The sequence below is a fragment of the Osmia bicornis genome, chromosome 4 (genome assembly GCF_907164935.1).
Source record: "Osmia bicornis bicornis chromosome 4, iOsmBic2.1, whole genome shotgun sequence".
Taxonomy (NCBI): Eukaryota; Metazoa; Arthropoda; class Insecta; order Hymenoptera; family Megachilidae; genus Osmia; species Osmia bicornis.
In genome coordinates, this window is record NC_060219.1 from 8306195 (window position 1) to 8328086 (window position 21892).

Sequence of the window (21892 nt, forward strand, 5' to 3'; positions counted from 1 at the left end):
CAGAGAAAGCCATATCGTTAGTATTCTTTATAGGACCGCCGTGGGATATGCTCTACATAATGGAGCCCCAGCTAGCGTCTCTTCTTTTGAAGCCGCGTCGGCCGATCTCTTGTTTATGTATGAGCGGGCGCGGACCACACCCACACACAGTGGATCGTGGGTAACGCACACCGGCTAACCACCACCACCACCGACGTCCGTGTCGTCGCGACGCTATCAGAGACTAACCAAGCACCCCGAAGCTGTCCCAGACCGGGTTCCTCGTGGTTTTCACGACGACGAGACGACAGAGAAACGCAGATGCGAACAGAGACGTGAGAAGAGGAATACATTCACAGGAACCGACAACGCGAGCGCTGTCGGCCGCTGTAAAAGCAATCTTCCGTCAGTCTTCTTCCTTCTACCGAGAATACGTTATCAGCGGACCTCCGCGGTCTCCTCTCAGCCCTTCGAGCCCTTCCTCTTCCAATTTTTTCCCTTCCTGTGCCGCTGTTATCTACAACTTTTCCACCGGCCGCGTTTTCCTCTCCGCGCCACCGTGGACCGTTTCGAACCGTTGAAATTCCTTATTTCTATGCTGACACATGCGGCAACCGGCGGAGAGACGAGCAGCTTGAAAAATCGCTGGATCACGCGGCAGCCCGCGACATTTCACGCTTTCGAAGCCTTTTATTTTCCGCCTTCCTCGCGTTTCTCTGCCTCTTTCGACGTTTATTATAGTCGTCTTTCTTTCGATGCCGGCCTTTGTTCCTTCCACGCTTCGATAGGAAGAGACGAAGAAATTTTGGTAACTTCGTTACGCCGATCCGCGAATGATCTTTTGTTATTTTAATGGGGAAAGAGTAAATGCTCGTGCGGTGAATTCTGTATTAGTTAAAAGCAACTTCTGTGCTACTTGTGTAGCATTTGAAAAATATCCTTCGATTTCTAAGAAGAGTATTTTAATTACCTTAATAGTTGTAGATCAAGGTCCTCCTACGAATTACTTTTTTATGAAAAATGTTTCAAAAAATCGATTCGTGTAGAAAGAATATGCAGTTCTATTTAAAAAAGTGGAAATGACAGTGGAACGTCTCTACTTCTGGAGCCAAGATGGTACCATTTAATTTGGCCTAATGACATTGTTTCTATTTTTTATAGCTGTTTAAGACACCCTGTATTCAATGCTGATACATTAACACGTTAAATAATTCGTTTTGCAGACTCTATTTATTCTCTGAACAATTAAATCGACAACAATGAGCTCATTTCCTGTTTAATAAAACAAATCGGATTAATGATCACGCGATAAACGCGTAACCAAGATCCACAGGCTTCAATTAAATCTACAAAGAAATAGAAGGAGAAAAGGAAACATGTTCGAACGGTCACGGTGAAGTAGCTCGCATTACGTAAAAATGCTTTTTATGACGTTCGATATGAATAAACAACAAAAGCAAGTTTGTCCGTCGTTTGTTAGTTTTGAAATCGTTTTACAAACGCGTTGCATCGACAGACGAGTTTATCTGAATGCGATTTGTCGGAAGATTCATAGCCGAGCGCGTATGTTCTACTTCTTTTTCTTTTTTTCTCTTTTCTAATTTTTCGTGGACATGGATAAAAGCACGCAATGGCGCCTTCTGTCAGCGTATCAATCAACGAACGAGAGATTAATTCGCGAAATCGTGACTTGATTAATGAATCACAATGGCGAATCATAAACAAGCGTCAATAGGACGTGCATGCGTTCTAACACAAATCGAAACTGATTTTTATTTTAAAGCAGCAAATCGCTGCTTCTTCTCGTAAGAGTATAGTTGATTGAACTAAGTTTGACTTTTGCTGATCTAATAAATGAAGGCTAAGGTTATCTACATTACAATATATATCTTAATACTTTCGTATCAAAAACTGCGTTCTTAGTTTTCTGTAGATAGCACTAGGTTAAGATTACTGCTTGAAAACTCGTCGATTTAATCTTTAAACTTTGATACGGTATTCGTCCTCGTAAAATTTTGCAACACTCCGTTTTTTTGCTGTTTGCAAAATTTATGAATGAAAGTATATGTAAGTACTTTGGATAGATAAGTGAAAGTGTCTTAGATTTACGTAAGACTTACGAAAAATTGTTCGTTTGTTTTCGGATCCCCCTGTATATACGAGCAACACCGTGTAACATTAATGGATGATAATGAAAAATGTTGCGCGCGATTGATAGCGTACAATCGATTGCGCGAATAGCGAGAAGAGTGACCTGACCTCTCGTCGATGAAACATAGACGAACTGTACTTTTCCTTCCATCGAAGGAACCAGACTTTTGCAACGTGTCTTTCTGCCTATAATTTTAATTAAAAAATTTCGAATTTTAAACCTTGAAATCGAAGTCAAGTTCAGAATTATTATAATAAAGCTATTACATAAAATTACATTTGCTATCATTCTAAATCTATCATCATCCATCCAACCCGTTGAAAATTAAAAAAAAAAAAAGTAAAAGAAACTGTGTCACAACGTATCCAGCCCGCGTAATCGTTTACCAAAGAGAGCATTCGGTGGAAACGTAAAGACAAATCGGATCGGATCGCAGAGGAACAATCGGTCTCGTGGGCATCGGTATGCGGGGCCACGAAATCGTACGAGTGGCGAAGAAAGAAACGGCATTGGGACACGTTGAACAAAAGTGAAGGAAACCGACTAAAGCTCGAGGGAGGGCAGGAAAGAAGGGCGAACAAGAAGAGACCGGAGGGTCTTCTGGCCGAGTGTGGGCTCGAGAAGAGGGGCCATGTGTTCAGTGTCAAGTTGCTCGAATCTTAGCCCGGTTGCCTCCTGTCCTCTGTACCAGCTCAGCTTCTTCTTCCTCTTCTTCGTACGCTTGTATGATCCAAAGAAGCTATACGTACAATAGATGAGAAAGAAAAAATTCAAAATTGTGCCACTGTTTTCTAATAATACAAGAAGGAAGCTTCCTTTAGCTAATTCCTGTTGAAATCATTTTTAAGGTACCATAATAATGTTGAAGAGTTTTGTTAAGTGTTATTTAGCGATAGAGTCTTTGTTCTCTCTCGTCCATGGAACGTTTGGACAAACGGATGTCTCATGAAGATATTCATTCGTGGTAGCACGCACGTGGCTGTTTCGACAGCGATGAATTTTCCTTCTCTCCCGTTTGGTCCTTCTCTTTCGAATCTGTCTCGCGAGGGCCACGTTTCTCGTGGGTGCAGGCATGGTATGGGTGCTGGCGGGAACTCCGAAAAGACGGGGGCGGTTGTTACGGAGAACACTAACGCGTTCCAGATGCTGTCCGCTTTGTTCCCATCGATGCTCTCTCGCAATGCCTAAAATTTTCTCTCGTTCTCCTTCCCTTGTCGTTTCACCGTCAACACTTCTCCTTTCCCTTCCCGCCGCTCTTCTCTTTCGCTGTTGCACGTGGAGCCGTTTCGCGTTTAAGTATTTCCGTTCGATTGTTTTTGTATATTTACCCTCTGACAGCTCGGTACCTTGCGCTTTGTTTACAGTTACTCGCGTGCTAAGCCTAGTTTGCCACGTTGCTGGAAAATTGGCTTCGAGTTTCCACGAAACGACGGGAAAGCTTCTTGACGAACGTACCGATGTCGTTAATGTCTCGTGAGAGATGAAGAATTTGAAAATTTTCAGGAATTTTCAGCTTTCAATTGAACGTTTTAAGCGAATAAGAGCGCGTTCTTTTGGGTCCTCTCGCGTGCAGTCTCTTGTCCTTACCGTGGGTCTGCAATAGAGACAGTCTTACGATTTCGAGAGAGTGACGTAAACTTTTCTCGAGTGCTTCTATTCACGTGCAGTCTCGTTTCTTTTTACTTTGACGTACGCCTGCTTTGCCACGCTTTCGTTCGTTTTAACGAATCAATTGTTTAAATACTTTCCATAACACTCCACGTTGTTCATATTTTGGTCACGTACAAGTAATTCAAAAGGAGGTGGCACCCAATTATATTAGCCAATACTAAATTTATGGAGAATAACATTAGTATGAATTGTCAGAATATTAATGTGAACATTTTTCTAATATTAATGCCAATCTAACCCACCCCTTTCCATTGCAAGAAAAGAAAGAAAATGAATTAACGTTTTACTTTGGCAAACGCTCGAAAAACATTTCTATTCATGGTATCTTACGGTCAAACTTTTACTTTGTGATTTTTCACAAATTCACAGACGATACGTTCGCTGAGAGAAGAAAAGCGACAGTGAGAAATCATGGTTGTTAGATGATGTTGGTAAAACGGCCAACGATAAATGATATTTAGGCGCCGCATGCATTTGGAAGTCACTATTCCCGAGCCTGAAAACCGACATCTGTTTTCCCTGCTGCAGTACATTATTTCGTTTATTTTTAAACCTAACCCGTTGTTCCACATCACAACCGACTCGGTGTCGTAACTCTGAAACACTTAGCCTTTTAATCGGATCGCGTCCAGTAGCAGGATAACGTTAAAGGATATTTATGACACCCGGGTCAGTTTATCGGGGTCTTTATTACTTAATCCCATGGATCGGTCTACGAACGCATACAGGTGCAGCGGAATTTATGGGAATCTTTGAATGAGTCCAGAAATGAAGTTATAAATGGCAGACGAACGTGATAGGAAAATTTTGTTGGACACGCATAGAGAAATCGTTTGACCGGCGCTTATAAGTGTCAGAATTCAGATTTCCTAATAACTATTATGAATTGTCGATAATTATTAAAATATTTGCTAATTTTATAGCCTTTATATAGGTAACCGTATATTACTTTTTCATATTGTAATAGAAATTTTGATATTTGTAACAGAAAACATTCGAACACAGATGAATTAAAAATGCACCGAATTAGAATAAATGTAAATTCGTTAAAACCGAATTCGTCCTTTCGATAAATAATTTCAAAGTTTCTCTAGGGTACCGCTCTAGTCAGCTTGATCAGAGGCACAAAGACTCTCACTGATACTACGATATCACAATCCTACACCGACATTCTCGTTCAGTTTCTTTGTCACGATAGGATATTGTGGCGGTTGTTCAGTTGTAACGGCACAACGAGCACGACGATTATAGTGTAATCGGCCTCTCTTACCTCATTACATTCTGAGAAAAGATCGTGCGATTTCTCGATGACAACCTGCTCCCATGCGCAATTGTCCGTGCCCGGGCATAAACTATCAAAAGCATTATTCTATTGTTGTGCATCGTCAACAATGTGTTCGTACGTTACATCCGAGGCTTATCGTGATTTATAATCGTGTAAACTTCAACTTGTATCGTCAATTATATTTCAAGAATCTTTCACTCGGCCAACCGTGGAATCAATTCCAAATTCCGCAACGATTGAATAGCTAGAAAATTTCGCAGAAAATAACTCGATCGTTTGCGTATCCGTAAAGGGGTCAATAATTATTTGTCCTCCGCGATATATCGCCACCGCGAGGACGGAAACTGAAACGGAAACCGTGATTGCAGGTTGAAAATCCCTTTCCTTTCCATATGGCCGTTTTTTTTTCCTGGAAAAAACTAACGATTGCGTATCCATCGATCTGGCGAAAGCATCGTAACTGGAGCACCGGCGACAAACCTTTTCCCGGCATCAGGCATCGAAAAGTTTCACGTTGTTTTTGCGGCTAATTAGCCGCATCGACACTTTTTAACCACCCTCGGATATTCGTTAGAACCGTCGCTGGCAAAGCGAAAAAAAGAAAAAGGGTATGAGAAGAGGAACGATCTAACCAGCCACGATTATCGAATCTTCGTCTCGTTTTCGCTCGTTCTTGACTACTGACGTAACCACTCGAGACGGCTATCAATGTTACTTTGTAATTTGTTCGAATCGAGTGAAAAAATTGTGAAACGATGAAAAAATCGGTCGAAGACCACGCAAATGGCTTGGTTAATGAAGGTATCAGCAATTTATTCATACGGTCTATTAAATCGTTAAACCGTTATTAACATTTTTATCAAGACACGTTGTTATGTACCAAACGTACAACTTTTTTTTCTGTATAACTCTTATTTATTTAATATAATTTAATTTAATTTAGTAATAATAAAGGATACGATCTTTCTCGTTATACTGTTTGGTGCATAGAAGTTCTTATTAAACAATCGTCGTCGAATAATATAAATTTTATAGCCGGTTACAAGCAGATAAATAGAAACGACGCTTTTTCTCGGCGAAACAATTTTCTGAACCGATCAAAGTCAAGTATGGTACCACGTTGGACAAGGTGCATCGATGCATCGAGCATCAGTGACCCTCAAACGAGCCCTTTGCGTTTCGTTTTCGAGCGAGTGAAGCGCACAGCTACGCGCGTGCTTACCCTTTGCTCGACACGTGCAAATCCAAGGCGAAAGAGACGAAATCACGTACAATTCAGTAGAACGATTATCCAAGTACGTTTATCAGTATGTACAAGCCATTTGTATGTGCGTTCGTAAAACATTTTCTTTTATTTTTTGCCGAAAGAATGCTTTTTATCCGGCCTCGCGTATGTAATAAAGATAGGACTCTGTATCTTTAATGTTTACACATATTGTTACTCGAAAATTTGCGTAACATTGGCCCGTGCGTTCTTTTTAACGATATTGTATACCCTGGACCATGTTATCGTTGAGTTTTTGTTTAAATTTGGTGTTCAATATCTCATGTTTTAACACTTTGAAATTCGTGCATCTTTGTTGATTTGTTTAGCAGCTTAATTTTTATTATCAAAGATATTTATTACTTAATTTTCATACTTAATCCTCGGACAGCGGACCATGGAGAGGGACACAATTTTAATTTTATTTTGTACTTTATATTATTTTCACCTTCTAAATTGTACCCTGTTCCTTTAAAAATTATTCCCCTTTCATTTGAAAATTTATATATGTTTTGTACATTTGGGTCACGATTGGCTTCGCTGTTCAAGGGTTAAACCTCTAGATGCTCTATAATCTATTAACATTATTTAAAGTTTCTTCCCTATTTTTGATCTTCTTACTAATTATTCAATTATATAGAATGAGAAACGTTGATCACAGATGACCCCCAAGATAATTAACGTATTATCCTCTTACGTGATCACTGATACATCGTATGCAAGAATGTTAGAGAATTGTAGATACATTCTCGAATTTAGATATTACGCATTGAAATTTCAACATCCTATCTGTAATTGTAAAGCGGTCTATCATTCGAAATTACACCGTTGCTCAACAAAACGCAAGTTTCGAATCTACTCAAGTAGCTGAATCAATGTTGCAAAGATAAATTGTGTTCAATACAAAGTATCAATTTTGCTATCATTACAAATGCTAAGCAAATTGCACCAACAAAAAGAGGTTGGACTATGTCACTGCATCGCGATTATATTTTATATTGTCGATATTTACATTTACCATTTATAATTTGCTTTACGTACGATTATCTAATTATAAGCAAGTAATACTTTGAGAAAAAGCGGCAGGCATTAATGTACGCCATTGTAATTAATAGATCTTTCAATTGAGGATCAAAGTGTATCTTGTTTTACTTTTGCAATTCAAATAAGGTGAAAAAAATTTGCTGTAGCTGATAGATTTATTTGAAAGAGATAATGTGAAACAATCAAATTCATAAAAAAATAAAATATGATTTAACAATTCTAACCATCATGTTTCATTTACGACAGTTAACTGTTACACATGAAACAGTGTCGTTCATAGTATGAAAAAATTATGTTTCTTTTAACTTTTTCTTTTCATCAAAGGGTTTGCACGCGATGTTTAAAAACAGAACGAAAATTCGCGCTTTTCAACAAGAAGTCAAACAACCCGACGATTCTCTCGAACCGTTCGCGTAACTTATTTCAAAACGAAGGCATATCTGAGGCACAACGCTCAATAATGCCATTATAATTATTATGTAACAGTCTTGCGATTAGATTGTGTCCGTCGAAGAGTATTATCATGGCGTTTATGCGCGATACTTCTGAGACGAAATAAAAATAACGCGTATCATCGTGTTTTAAACGAAAACGAGGATAATCTATTTTGGTAATTTACAATGTAATCCCGTTACAATGTAACACTATCATTTCACGCTTTTTTTTACAGGTATCTCGTTTTTGATTATTGATCAGATCATAATTCCGGCAATCGATAACCCATTCGAAGTGTTTATTATACGAGTCGATCGCAAAGATGTAAAGGAGATCGATGAATATGGAGATATGTATATGTAGACGAGTTTCGATAACAAAGTCTGTCCCTGTGTATTCATTTGATTTTTTCTCTTCTTTTTTCCAAGCCTCTTTTTATCACGAATCGTTATGTAAAGAAACGCGCTTACCTTTTTTTTCACTTTGGCGAACGAACAGGTGACAAAGTCGAAAAGCGATACGCGTGCTCGTTTGAATAGTTGAAGAATCATTACTGATGAGGATGGCAAAGAAAGAAGAATAAGTTTGCTCCTGAACTTGATGTCATTCATAGATTACCTTACGAACTTCTTCGTCTAATTCCGAATAAGGAGATCGTTTAGTTACCTGAAGGGCGTAAAGAAGCGCAGCGTTTAGAAGAATATGTATTAAACAATAGAAATAGTTGACTTATAAATAATTGTCAAGATGAAAAATGGAAAATTTAAATTGAAAAATAAAACTACGCGTACGCGAAAGTAATTGTTACAATCATATTGTAATTACATATACCGTGTCGTATTACGTGCAGTGATTTTCACAGTGACATCCAACGTGTTAATCTTTCAACAACCCTCTCGTTCCCGATTAGTTCACACGAAAGGGGTTGCGCTCAATTTGTTCGCCATCGTCTGGACAATGTTTCAACAGCGGGATTCTCTCAAACAACGGAAGAACGCAAAGAGTTAATGACACCCAGAAATGTTTCGGTACCATAATTTCGTCGACTTTCACTGCTGTCTCTGTCCACTCTTTCCCAAAAGCAGAGACACAATAGTTATTATAAGACTGGACTAAGATAACACAAAGAATTAATGGTACGGGTAGATAATTAAGGATAAATTTTATCCTAGCAATCTTAATCTTTTCCATCGTGTTTCACATGGAATTCATATTCTGTGCCGTTATTAAATAATTTCTTATTTCGTTTGGCACTTAAGTACATCGTCGACCAATTCGACCGTTCAATTTTGCTCTTCTAATGGCTCGGTTCGCAACTCGTTCCGTAAGGCTCTATTTTCGGGATTCGTTATTGTTCCAACGTGTACGTACGACGCAACTTTCTTGCCCTACCGTCTCTGTTGGACGACACACTGTGACGTTTTCTATTCTAATATTGTTGCACGCCTCGTGGCTAGTTCTGCAGCAGGCTTGATACGAGAGCCCAGAGACGAGACTCGAGAATTCGCGACTCGTTTGTCTTCCTGGCACACCGGTACCATTGTATTCGCCGAGACAATGTGACGTGGAACAATCGTGGCGCGTTTTATTCCGGGCAAAATTAGCCTAACTAACCCCGCAAGTGTTAACGTGTCCTCTTCTTGCATTCCCCCGGTCTACGCGACTGGAGAATCGTTCGCTGCTCGTTACTGCCACTTCTCGTGAAATTTTACCGGATATTTATAGACGCAACCGAGTTAATTTGTATCTGTTCGCGGGTCGCGAGAAACGCCGATTGCCCGGCTCGAGGGAGTACCCAACGCGAAATGATTGATCTCACAACGCGATACAATAAAAATACGATTACCCTAATTTTAATTACCGCCCTGTTGAAAGATATATCCCGGCCGCGACTCTTTAGCTTGATACCATCGCCAACCCCTCTCCACGGTTCACCTCTGTTTATGCAAACCAGAGACTTTACCCTTTGATGTCGAAACGGAGCAGGTTTTACGCTGAGCGTTTCGCAAACGAGTACTTTAAATCTTGAGCGTTATAATCTACTTGCTAAATAATTACTACGCGATAATCGGAAGATAACGAACATGGTAATGGGAAAAATTCATTTTTCAAATTTAGCTGCTTACTTGCCGCATTGCGCAAATGGTACAATTTTAATGACACGTCAAATTAGTTTTAATTATTCGATGACACGAGATTTGAGCTGTCAATAACCGGCGATCAACGCGGCAGTGCACGTGTTAATAACACCAGCCAACAGACAACCCTTTTCTTGTCTAAACATCACATTTTATAAATAGTATGACAACCCTCCCCTATTGATTGATTTTACAAGAAAATATAACTTCCTGCAGATGCAGAATAAGCCAGGCAGGTCACGTTCCAGGCGAAGGCGACTTTGTTTCCCAGGACTCGTTTCCCACCCCCTTTGAGAAAAGGTTCAAGACGCATCGTCGTTCGCGATGGAGGATCGGTAGAGCGTCAAGTGGTTGTCTCGGTTGTTCTTCTCGGAGTAAGAAAGACGAATCCATCCGGGATTTTCGAGAGGGTCGCATAGGAGAAGGCACGACAGGAAAGAGCGGAGTAAATGGAAACTGATGGAAGAGGGAAGAGACGAAGGGGTCAGGCAATAGGGAGGGTCACTGGGTCAGATGCATTTCATGCTCCCTCTCTTTCTCTGCCACCCTCTTTCGTCGCCACTCTAACCCTCGCTCTCTAACTCTCTCTCTCTCTATCTTTCGATCCGTCACTCTCTCTACCGATCTCCTTCTCTTTTGCGTCCTCTCTCCGGGAACACATGGCCCTGCGTGTACACGGCTGTCTGGCAGCCACGGAATACACGTATACGCGTGCACGCCTCGATGTCTCGGCGCTCGTCGTCGCTGACGTTATCGTTTGCGCTCACGTATTGCACTGATTACGCTACAATGCTGAGACGCGCGTTTTTTAAAGACGATCGCCCGACATAACCGCTTCCCAAAAATGTCGATGGAAAAATCATTGATACGAGTTAACGATTGCGTACGCGTAATTGTTTTCGTAACGACAGAATCGAGGGGAATGGAGAGAAGTGACGGGTACACGCCGTCGGCGTTCCACCAATCGTGCCGTAAACGCGGTCACGTGTTCGCGCGACTCACTCACCTGCCAAGCGTGCTCATATCATCCTGCTCGCGCGCTGGTAGCTTCTACTACCCTTCGACGGTTTCTCCTGCCACTTGTCACGCAATTATGATATTACACCCCCGCACAAAACCGGCACTTGAACGAAACGAACGATCCGAGGCTGTCAGAAGGAGCGTCAACTTGCCGCAGATGTCGTCGTCACTGATGCAGCAGGTACACCGCGCTCCGTATCACTGGAAGGAGACTCCCGAGGTACTCCGGTTCGAGCGCGGTCGCGAACTATAAACTCTGAACGATCGTAACACCGGCTCGTTCCACGGATCTACGTCATGGTTGTTGATCTCACTCACAGAAAGACTTGGAAGGTCGGCGTAGCTGTTGACCGCGTTGACGCTGGCGCGCGCGCACGCTTTACACCTGGAGATCCTTTTTGGTCCGCGTGCGTAAAACGCAGGTAAGAACGGCGATGTAGGACGGCTATCGCGACGCCGACGCTTCGGTTCGTTTCGCGGTACGACACTATCGCGGGTCTGGAACGTGTCGAGGACGGTGAGCCGAAGCAGCAGTAGCAGTAGGCCGCGAGGGCGAGAGCGAGAGAGGAAACGAGAGTCAATGGTGGAAGGAACCCCCCCTCGAGTAGCGGGCATACAATGGGAATAATCACCGCGTCTCGGAGCGTCGGCTGACTGACTGAAGCCCCCGAGGACCGAACGGGATGAGATTCGGCGGCGCTGCCTGGCGGCTGGCGTGGCGCGGTGCGCCGCGCCACTCCGCGCGCTGCTTCGGCGCCCGCGTTGCGCCACTCTCGTTCCCTGCTACTATTCTCTCCGTCTCGCGCGTTCATTCCTTCTCTCTTTTGCTTTTGTTACCCGCCTAGCTGCCTCTCTCTCGCCGACTCTGTCGTTCACTGCCGCTACTGCCCCTTCTTGATACGATACTACGCTCCCGTCGACGTTCTACACCGCCTTATCTCGCTCGCTCCCTCTCTTTCTTCTCCCTTCCACCCGTTAGCTGTTTCTCGTTCCAACTTCCCTACCCACTCAACCTCTCTCTCTTTCTCCGTTGGTCATTTGAACCGCATCTCCGTTGCTCGACAGCGCTCGTTCTGGCGTGCGGCTGCGGCGGCGGTGGCGGCGGCGGCGGGTTCTACCGGCTGCCACGCCCCTTTTCAGCCGTATGTCCCGCCTTCTTCCTCCGACACCCACGCCAAGGCGCGCGTTCTGCCCGACGCTAGCAGGTCCACCACCACCGCCGCCGCCACCCGTTAGCGTCGTCCTCGTACTCGTCCTCGTCCTCGTCTACGCCTTCGTCTCGGGCTTTTGCTCTCGTCACCGCCACTACCACCGTCCACGTCCCCGTCGACGTCTTCGTGTTGCGTCGCTACCGTTGTCGCCTCGTTTTTCGCGAGGATCCCTCTTGTTCACCTGTGTATGCCCGCCGATATCCCTTTTTCACCCTCCTGCCCCTCAACCTTCTCTGTTCACCGTTCCGCGCTACCGAGATCCTCTTCCCTTCACCCCCACCGTCCGCACTAACCCCTTCCGGGGACGCAAGTTGTGGTAGCGGTACCCGGAGTTGGGCGTAGTAGTAGCGCCGTGGATGGGCAACGTGCGCTACCGTGTTTCGAGTTGTTCGTTTCTCTTTCCATCTTTCCATCTCTTTGCTCACCCTGTCTCTCTCCCTACCATCGAGGAGAGACCGAGCGACTCGCGTCACGTGGCACGCGAGAACGGTGAACGTCGGCAACGTAACGCGTACCGTTTACCGGAGGTTGCATCGCCGACACCAATTTCCTGCCACTGCTTCTGTGTCGCTGGACCCTGGAGATTGTCATCGGTACTTGGTAATGCTACGTAGATCAGATCGTACGTTTTCGTTCTGTTTGAAGCGCGGTAATTGTCACATTTAAAAGATACATTGCTTTGTAGAATAAACGCATGCTTTCTGGATTAATCAGGAGAACGAATCAAGCATTGGGGATGAAATACGTTGTTGAGTGACTATGTTAATGTTGCATGTAAATGATATACGGAAACTGTAACTTCTGATTGCTAACATAGCAAATTATTCACATTTAAAAATAAAAGCTTTTCTCTACTTGGATAAAGATTTCATTTGAATGCAATTGTTTTTAAAATTTCGCAAATGGAAATGAATTGACGCATCTATTTGTCAGATGAAAAGCAACATCATTTTCCGTAAAATTAGAGTCGAATCCATCGGATGAGGAGCGGCGATGGTAGTGCTGCGCATTGTCTATTGTTTCGGTCGGAGGCGGCGGTCGCGGCACAACCCCCGGCCGCCGGTGACGGCCCTACGACGGAGCCGTGGAGGTGGTGGAAGCGGACCAATGAGAAGCAAGGCACACCCGCGCAAATCACAATGCTTATTGTTGTCGCCGAGCTGTCCGCCCACATCCCTGAATCGCTTCTTCCACCTCCGCTGCCGCTGGCTCCTGCAGCTCGCTCAGGTAGAAATCTCTGCAGGTGCGCAGAATACGCCATTGCTCGTCGCTCTATATTTCTCCATTGGCATGTTATTCTCTTTTCATCTATTATAGTAAATTGCCTTTTGACATTGTTATCATTATCGGAAATGTAACGTCGATCAATGACATTTGGTAAATGGGGTGATTAGAGGGTGTGATTGTAATCTGATTACTCTATAGATGGAAAGACGAGGGAACGCAGTAATCAGACAAATTAATCGAAATCGATCATATTTGTTGATACGTATGTTTAACGATAAAACAATGGATTTAGTATTTCTCATTTCTTCACTTTGACGGCTGCATATTTTATGAAATCGTGAAATTCTACAATTTTTCATTTTTATCTTGTATCTAGTAAGACATTGCTAACAGAGTTATATACTTGATAATTTGAAACGAAACACGAACTTCCATTTTTTCAAACGTTGATAGGGTTAAGCTTTCCATCATAAAGAGTTAAGAAACGCTATCACAAGAATTCATGTAAGACATTGAAGATGCTTCGCGTGTGATCAAACGAGGGTTAGGTTCGTTGGTTCATTTTCAGCGTCGTGTTCGATCCCCGTTGCATTTGCCTTCGCCGTAGCCGTGTCAGATAGAATATCCTGTCTCGTCTCCATCGTGCACGCACAGGTACATACCGTATGTACGTTTATATGTACACCCTCACCCCCTGCGACCCTCGCTGTTCCTACCGCGGCGAGAGGAATGGACGAGAATGGCGTCGGCGCGCATCCCTTTCATGTCCTCCGCAAAACCCCATTCCCCCTCTTCTCTTGGCTGCTGCTCGTCCTCCGCACCAATGCACCCTTGACTTGCGCCCCTTACCATCCCCACCGACGCGCTAAACAGAACATGCACACACACACACGTACACGCGTATACACGTCGAGGTTCGTCCACTTCGCGGATGCTCCCTTTTTATTGACGCGACGGCCACAAAACGCGGCGATGCGCTTTTTCCTTGGGCCAGCTCGTGCTACTCCTATCCCTAAAACCTGCTCCTCGAACGTTTTGCGAATATTATTTCGATTCAGAACGTTAAACGAAGGTTCTCGAGTCGAGCTGTTAATTTATGAAGTAGCTGGTTAACCGGCTAACTTACGTATGGCCGATACTGTACGTACGTCGTGTCTGACTTGGTGCGGTATTTTTCTACTTCGAGGCGTATCATGACGAACCACGATCGACAGACACGCGTTTAATTCGGGCTTTAATTAACCGGCGTGATTAGAATTCGTAATATACGCGAGTGTTAGGCGAGTATAGATTACAGCTGTGAAATTGTGGGCGGTTGATGCTCGCAGAATATTTGATCGCGTTCGTAAGATGATGTTTGATTCGTGGGTGGTAGCTACACACGTGTGCGCGTAGTCTCTAAGGGAAATGTGCGTTTCTTGGAAAATTGTTTGAGACGGTACGTCGCTGGAAGAATCGCGCGTTTCCTGTTCTACTTACTAAATACAGGCCCCGCTATTTCCGTGCTGCAATCTTTGGCTTGTAATATCACTGGTTAAACTGTTGTCCTTAATTACCGTGACAACTGTTTTACGACTTCGAATCTCTCTATTCGATGCTGTTGCATGGATTGTTGGATCTCGTTACGTTTTGAAAGAAAGATTTTCTTTTTGTCAAAAAAGTGTATGTTTGTTGAGAGCAGATGATTAGATGATTGTCTTGTAAGAATTGATCTTTATAAATTTAATTGAGTCGAATGTTCAAAATCAAACTTCGAATATTATAATCAAACTGATGGTATTAACTTGAAAATGAAGAAATCGATTTTTAATGATAGAACTTTCAACGAGCCTTACTATAAATATATTCATTTTCACCGTGGCGGCCGTTCACGCGTTAATAATTTATATCACTTTGCGTCTGACTCGACGCGTCTGTATCTACTGTCGCAGTAAACGCGCGAAGAAACGAGGAATCATGAAAACTGCGTATGCTGTTGGTGCAAGTAGAAGCGGCACAGTCGCGCTCGGTGTAGTCAGCCAAATACCGTAGCGTTCTGAATGGACCGAAACGATCCACGATGAAACTTTGCTGCAACATTTTTCGAGCGCACGCTTTGATGATCCTTTCGAGAAAATTTATAATCGCAATATTATCCGTTTCTCTTTGATTTTTGTCACCGACGTCGCTTTGTGTAATCTGTAGAAGCGGCGAAACGCGTGCAAAATTGTCGTCGACGGGGCAGCAAACGGAAACGTCGTAGGGCTAAATTTGTTGAATAAAAGCGTCTTAAGTTTTGTTTTCTGTTTAGACTGCACTTCGTCGCGGCCTCGCGAAATTTTCAACGTCCGCCCGCGAGAGACGATTCGTTTCGAGATGGGCCATCGTGGTGCGTTTCGCGGCGGAGGACGTGTTAACCCGCTCCACCGGCCACGGGATACCGTTCTATTCCGGTAACCGGTCCGTGTGCGGGAGCAGACAAGAACAATGAGTGTTGTACGCGTCCGAGCGGTATTGCTTCGAGGCTACGTGCTTCGTAGTGGGTGTACAAGCGAGAGGAAGGGGCGGAGGGCATCGAGAGAGAGAGAGAGAGAGAGAAAGGAGGAGATTTATGCAGAACGACCACGACGTCGGCGGCGTCGGCGGCGGCGGTGGCGGTGGTGTCGGGACGTTTTGCTCCGGACGTCGACGACTACCACGACGACCACGAAGAGGAGAACGATGCGAAATCAGCGACAGCGGGCAGAGAAGAAGAAGAAGAAGACGACCAGGCAGTCGTGGCCGCTTGTGAATGAACATTGGCTCGCGAGCATTTCCGGCGCTCTCTTTCGCTCATCCTCCCGTTTCACCGTCTCTCTTTCACCCTCTTTGCATCAACCTCTCGCCTCTTCGTCCCTTCGCCGGATTCTCTGCTCTAGCCACCAGTTCTCCGTGTCTCTTCTCATGAATGAGAGTCGCCGGCTCGCGATCGCGACGATGGAAAGAGAGGGACAGGTTCAGGGAATCGTTGAGAACCGGAGTAAGAGAATAAGATGAAAGGAGAGAAGAGAAAGAGAACGGAGTTAAGCCAAACGGTTGCAACGAGGTCTGCGACGAATTTAGAACAGGAACCGAGAGAGTAATGGGATAAGAGAGGATACAACGACGATGTTCGCCCCCTCTCGTACCTTCTTTTTTTTTTTTTTTACTTCTCTTGTACCTTATTCTTCTTCCTTGCCGCTTTGTTGCTCCCATTATTAATATATCGCAGTCCCCACGCGTGACCGCCCGCTTCTCTCCGGATCGCTTCGGTTCTTCCTTTTTCTTCTTCTGTTCGTACTCCTCCTTGCTCAGCTGTGTCACCCCCGCCTGGTTCATCCGGTGATGTGCATCCCGCTGATTATAAATAGTATCCTTTGTCGGACGCTTTTCTTTGGACCTCTATCGTTTCATCGTAGTTGTTTCCACCCTCCCTGAGCGGCGTGTCGCTTAGAAGACTTTTTCATCAGGGATGACTCGTTCACCGTGCGAACGCGTAATCTTTCTTCCATGTCCCTGTTCCGGCCCGAAAATTACTCGACGTTTTCGTTCATGCGGTCTCGATGAGTTTCAAAACCGTGTCGCGATAACGAAACTTTCGTTCGGATCTTGATGAACCACCCTAAAACGTCCAGACTTAATGTTCATCAGATGATCAGGAAAACTTTGGGCTAGAATTAACGAACTTTTCCGGTACATTTGTTCGTGATAAGAATTAAAAAATTCTTAATGAACGATATTAAAAATTTTCGAAGCAATACGATGAGTTAACGTTAGAAATATGTCTTCGCATCGCGAGCAAGAGAGGCGGCAGGTGGATAAGCGAGGAAAAAACACGGCAACCGTGAAGAGTGAGAGGAAAAGTGTAGAAGCGAACAGAGGAGGGGAAGCGGTCGCGTGGCGGCGCGGGTGTGACGGTCGCGCGCGAGTCCTCGAGGAACTGGCTCGCTCTTTCCGACTCGTGGATCTTCCTTATGATCAACGACCGCTCGCACCGGTCACCGTTAAACGCGTCCGTATAAATAGAAACGCGGCTCTCTTAGCTGGCTGGCACGCGCTCGCGCTCGGATATGCGTGACAGGTGTCCGCGGAAGCGAGGAACGATCGAAATCGAGGCGTACCACGTCCATAATAGGTGAGTGTTAGGCGCTCTCGCGTGGGCACAGAGAGTAACGAGAACCGACCTTAACTTCGTGCAATTGTCCGGCGGGAAATCGAGCAACGTCGAAGTCGAGGACTCGCCTCTTACAGGTCGATGATCGATCGTCGCGTTATAACACGCGATTTAATTGGAGTTGAACGAAGCCGGTGATTGACAAGCGTTTCGCAATCTACCTGTTGACCAGCTGCTCCGGACTATGGAATCTGGAGCAGAGCGGATTAATTGGAGTAAAACGACGTCGGTACCGTGTCTCTTGGCGCTGTTTACGGTTATCCAGTGTATATTTTGCGTGGAAATTAGATATGAGAGTGTTTACCAAGAATACCGAGAGATCGAATACATTTTCTTTTCTTTTCCATTTCCACGTTGAACGAAATAACTGTGCGGTCGTGTTTGTTGTATTCCGTACGTCGCCGATCGAGTAGATCAGTTTACGCCTAATTGCTTTCAACGGATATTAATAAGCGTTATCGGTTAGGTTCTCGTAATTTGTGATCGATCAGCGGCATTATTTTTGCGCGTGACAGCCGTTCGTTTTGACCAGCTGCCAGACCGAATTTAATTAACATTCATTTAAGATAGGAAGTAGCACAGGTGATAGCAATTGGGTAAATTTCATTTCGCGTTCGTCGATTAGCTGTTAGAATTAAGATTCGTTTTGATAATACCAAGTTGCTTTTACCATACGGTAATTTTAATAAAATCAAAAGAAACGCTGTCATTTAAACAGAAGCTGCATAAAAATAATCAAAGTATTTGATTTGAAAGAAACTGTGTTTTCATATAATAGTTGTTTATCGTTGCATTAGGAATCGGTTATAATATTTCGATTTGGTAACTTATTTAATCACGACACACGAGAAGCAGTTGAATACATTCGCTGACACAGTATATCGCGATGACCATCATGGTAATTAACGCGTGTGACAATCGCGATATCTTTCGTACCGGAAAATTCAGCCGAGCAGTATTTCAACAGCGTAACCGAGAAAAATCCATCCAACGATTCCTCGTCCGCGCGTAATTGTTCGCGATCACGGCGGCGAGTCGGACAACAATGAGTTTTCGCCCGGCAGATTCAAAATCACGATAGGATGTTTGAGCGTGCGAATATGACCGGGAATGTCGAAGGAATCCGCGCCAGTCAGTTATCTCGATCGTCCCGTGCTCTCTTGTAACCTTGTACCTCTTTGGCGTGGCGCTCGAGCATCCAGCAGATAATGCCACGAGCTCGCGAACGCGTCGAGAGGACAAGCATAAAAGGTAGAATGAGAAATAGAGTGAGCCGTTTGGAGCAAGAGAGAGAATCGGTTCGTTGCCACGATAAAAACGGTGTATCCGTTACCGACACGCGTGCGCGTGTGCACGCGCAATTAAAGCGGCGTGGCCGCACAGTGCGGATCACTGTTCTCCGTGCGGCTGCGTTCATGAATGAAGCCCGCTCTCTCTCGGTTAGTCAGGCTGGAAAGAATGGCGAGGATATTTCATAAAGGCGAAGCGAGAAAACGACGCGAGTAGCGGCTGCCGCCGAGAAGGTTGCTCGTGTACGTGAGCGCACCGGCTATTATTATCGTCTCCGCTCGTTTCGCCTTTCTTTGCCGCGTCGTTACGCCTAGCGGACGCTGAAAAACAATAAGCAGTTTGTACTCGGACGACTCAACCGGGTCTTGCCTCTTGCTATTACGCTGATGGATCGTCCGTCCACGATGTCGAATACGTCCGTGCGCGGTCCACGGCCACGCCACGCCACGCCGCGCCGATCAGCCCCTCGGTACGAGTGAATCACGGCCTTTGTGGACTTCTGGCTCCTTTTGCTCGTCGACGGTGTCGTTTGAGCTACCGTTTGATCCGCATCACCAAATCTCTTTGGGGTGTACGTTCCATTCAAGATAATTTGTTATAATAACATTTTTAAAGGACAATGGAAGATTCACAAATACCCTGATAATAATTCAGTAATCAATGATTAATCCTGTACACTACCCATTGTCTTACCACATAATAGAAATTGAGGTTCCATTTCGATATTAAAAAACAAGTGAAAGTACTAATTACTCTCAGAACGATACACGTGTATCAAAGAGTTAATTGCCGAACCCGGGTTCCTATTGTTCGAACGTTAATTGCCCGTTGAATATAATCTTCGTAATCGTTCGGCAGAGGAAAAGGTTAGCATACAATATTTTCATTCTTCAACAATGCATACGCATACAATCGTGCCGCTTCTACTCCTCTCATGTTATCCAAGGATTAATAACATCGTATGCAATTATTTCTCCGCGTGCATTGTTCCCGAGACGTTTGATCGTTGCAGCGAACAGCGAACGCATCAGTGTGCATCGCGGCGATTAGTATGCAAGCCTCGACAGCTTCAAAAGACTCGGGGTATCGTACAACAAACTCTGTGTACGCAAGATCACCGAGCTGTTCCGATCTCGAGGCTAGACGAGTTAATCGGCCACGGAAGCACAATAAACTCGAAGATAATAAACGAAGCGCCGTCCGTTGGTTTACCATAATAATGCCTTCCATCATGCCAGATCCCTGCAGCACCGAAAGCCACCCGAAACGAATAGAACGCTATAAATAGGAAGAATCCTCTCTCATTCTCTCGTTTCGTGACTCCGTTTCACTCGCTTCTCTTTCGTTATTTATCTCCGTTCATCTTCGGCTTCCTCTCTTACCTTGCCTCTCTGTCTCTCGTCATAGACGCGGCTTCGATGCTCATCTTCGCAGGCTCGACGACCGTGTGCGCATGCCGCCCGCAAACGCGCGGTTATTTCAGAGAGCGAATTTCCGCGCCCGTGACTGCAAGATATTATTATGCGTCGGCTCTTTTTCCATATCCTCAGCGAGTGGCAATAACGAGGCGAACAGGGTAGAAAATGTTGCTTCTTAGTATATCTTTCCAGGGGATGAAATTGCGTTCGCAGACGTATTAGAGATAATAATTGATTACCGCGTCTCGTTTAATCCTAGCCGAGGTCTATTTCAAAGGCTGTCCGTTAGATCGGCTGTCGTGGCCTCGTCGAGGACGGAAAGTAGGGTGTTCCACGGGAAGAAAGAACGCGTTGAGAGGTGGTCGACGTATCGCGGAGGTGGCGGAGGAGGGGTTGGTTCGCTACGGCAAAGGCAGCATCCCCCCGTGCTGTTTCGTCCTGAGGACCGAGGGGGATGGTTAAAGGTTAGAGCGGTGACAGGAGCGAGCGTTCGCAATGATTAATGGCTTAGCGCATTAACAGGCTATTGACAAACACGTTTCTCGTTCGCGGAGGCAACACACCCCCTCTTCTTGGTCTGGTTCGCGTGTTGCTGAGCTGCTTGGGCCGTGTCAGTCGACGAAGGCGCTCGGTCGCGGCTACAGTGAGCGATGAAAGGGAAGAAAGGGACCGAGAGATCGAAAAGAACGTCGGATAGGGTGGCCTCTTTCTTAACCGCGCCGCCTCGACGAAAGAAAGAAGAGAAGAAACAACTTTCTCACCCTCCTCTAACGACCTCGACAAAAACGCATCCTCTTGCTCCTACGAAGGTGCTATGCTTACGTGTCACCTCTCGTCTTCCCTCTCTTTCTCACCCCTTTCCCTCGCGCGATACCCTCTGCCGCTTTATCGCTACCTTACTCGAACAACCGAGAAGAATCTTTTGAGCCCCAGGACTCTTCGAGGCTATTGCTTTCTAAATAGACGACTCGTTCGATCGAGGGTGCGAGTGTTTCTGCTCTTTTAACGTCCTTATTCAATTCGAAAATAATTTCTTTGTACAGGGTGTCGAGAAGAAAAGGATCCAGACTTCAGAATTCCTTTCGGTTCTCAAATCAGTTTAAAGGAAGCAGAGATAGGAATTGACTTTCCGAAACTTCTTCGTACAGAGCCAGTTTATTCAACGAGACGAATGCAAAGTCGAGAAAGGTTTTTATCATGTTAATGGTGTACGGAAGCGGCGAAAAGCAACCGACCAGATTGTCCCTCGATCAATCACGATACGTGTCAATCAAGCAGGGATCTCTAGGGAACCTCTGCAGCTTGTAAGCGTTGTCCACGATCAGTACGCGATACGGTCAACGGCTCGGCAGATTAATAACGCGTAGCTGAATTAATATCGCGAACCAGTCCCAAACGACGTGAACGTGTGTAAAAGTGTGCGCTAGAAGGGTAGAGAGAACCAGCGCGGCGTGAGAAATCGTGGCCAGAACTGTGACGATGTAAATCGCTGGAATCCAACGGCGGACAAGACAGGGACCGGCACCGATTAACACTCGAACGATTAATAGCAGGTGCAGAAGCTTGACATTTGCTTGGATCGAGCGA

At 44.9% G+C, this 21892-nt stretch overlaps 1 protein-coding gene across 4 annotated transcripts in view; it reads right to left on the reverse strand.

Moving 5' to 3' along the window:
- Positions 1 to 21892, reverse strand: part of LOC114873288 (transcription factor SOX-5-like) — a 142894-nt gene that overhangs the window by 46858 nt on the left and 74144 nt on the right. The window contains exon 1 of one of the 4 annotated variants that reach the window (XM_029181467.2): positions 10975 to 11655. The exons of 2 other annotated variants lie outside the window; for them this stretch is intronic. In XM_029181467.2, the coding sequence (XP_029037300.1) occupies positions 10975 to 10991 (17 nt within the window). In that variant the 5' untranslated portion in view covers positions 10992 to 11655. Of the gene's footprint in view, positions 1 to 8300; positions 8497 to 10974; positions 11656 to 21892 lie in introns of those variants that run through there. One more of the 4 variants, XM_029181470.2, reaches the window with a different exon arrangement.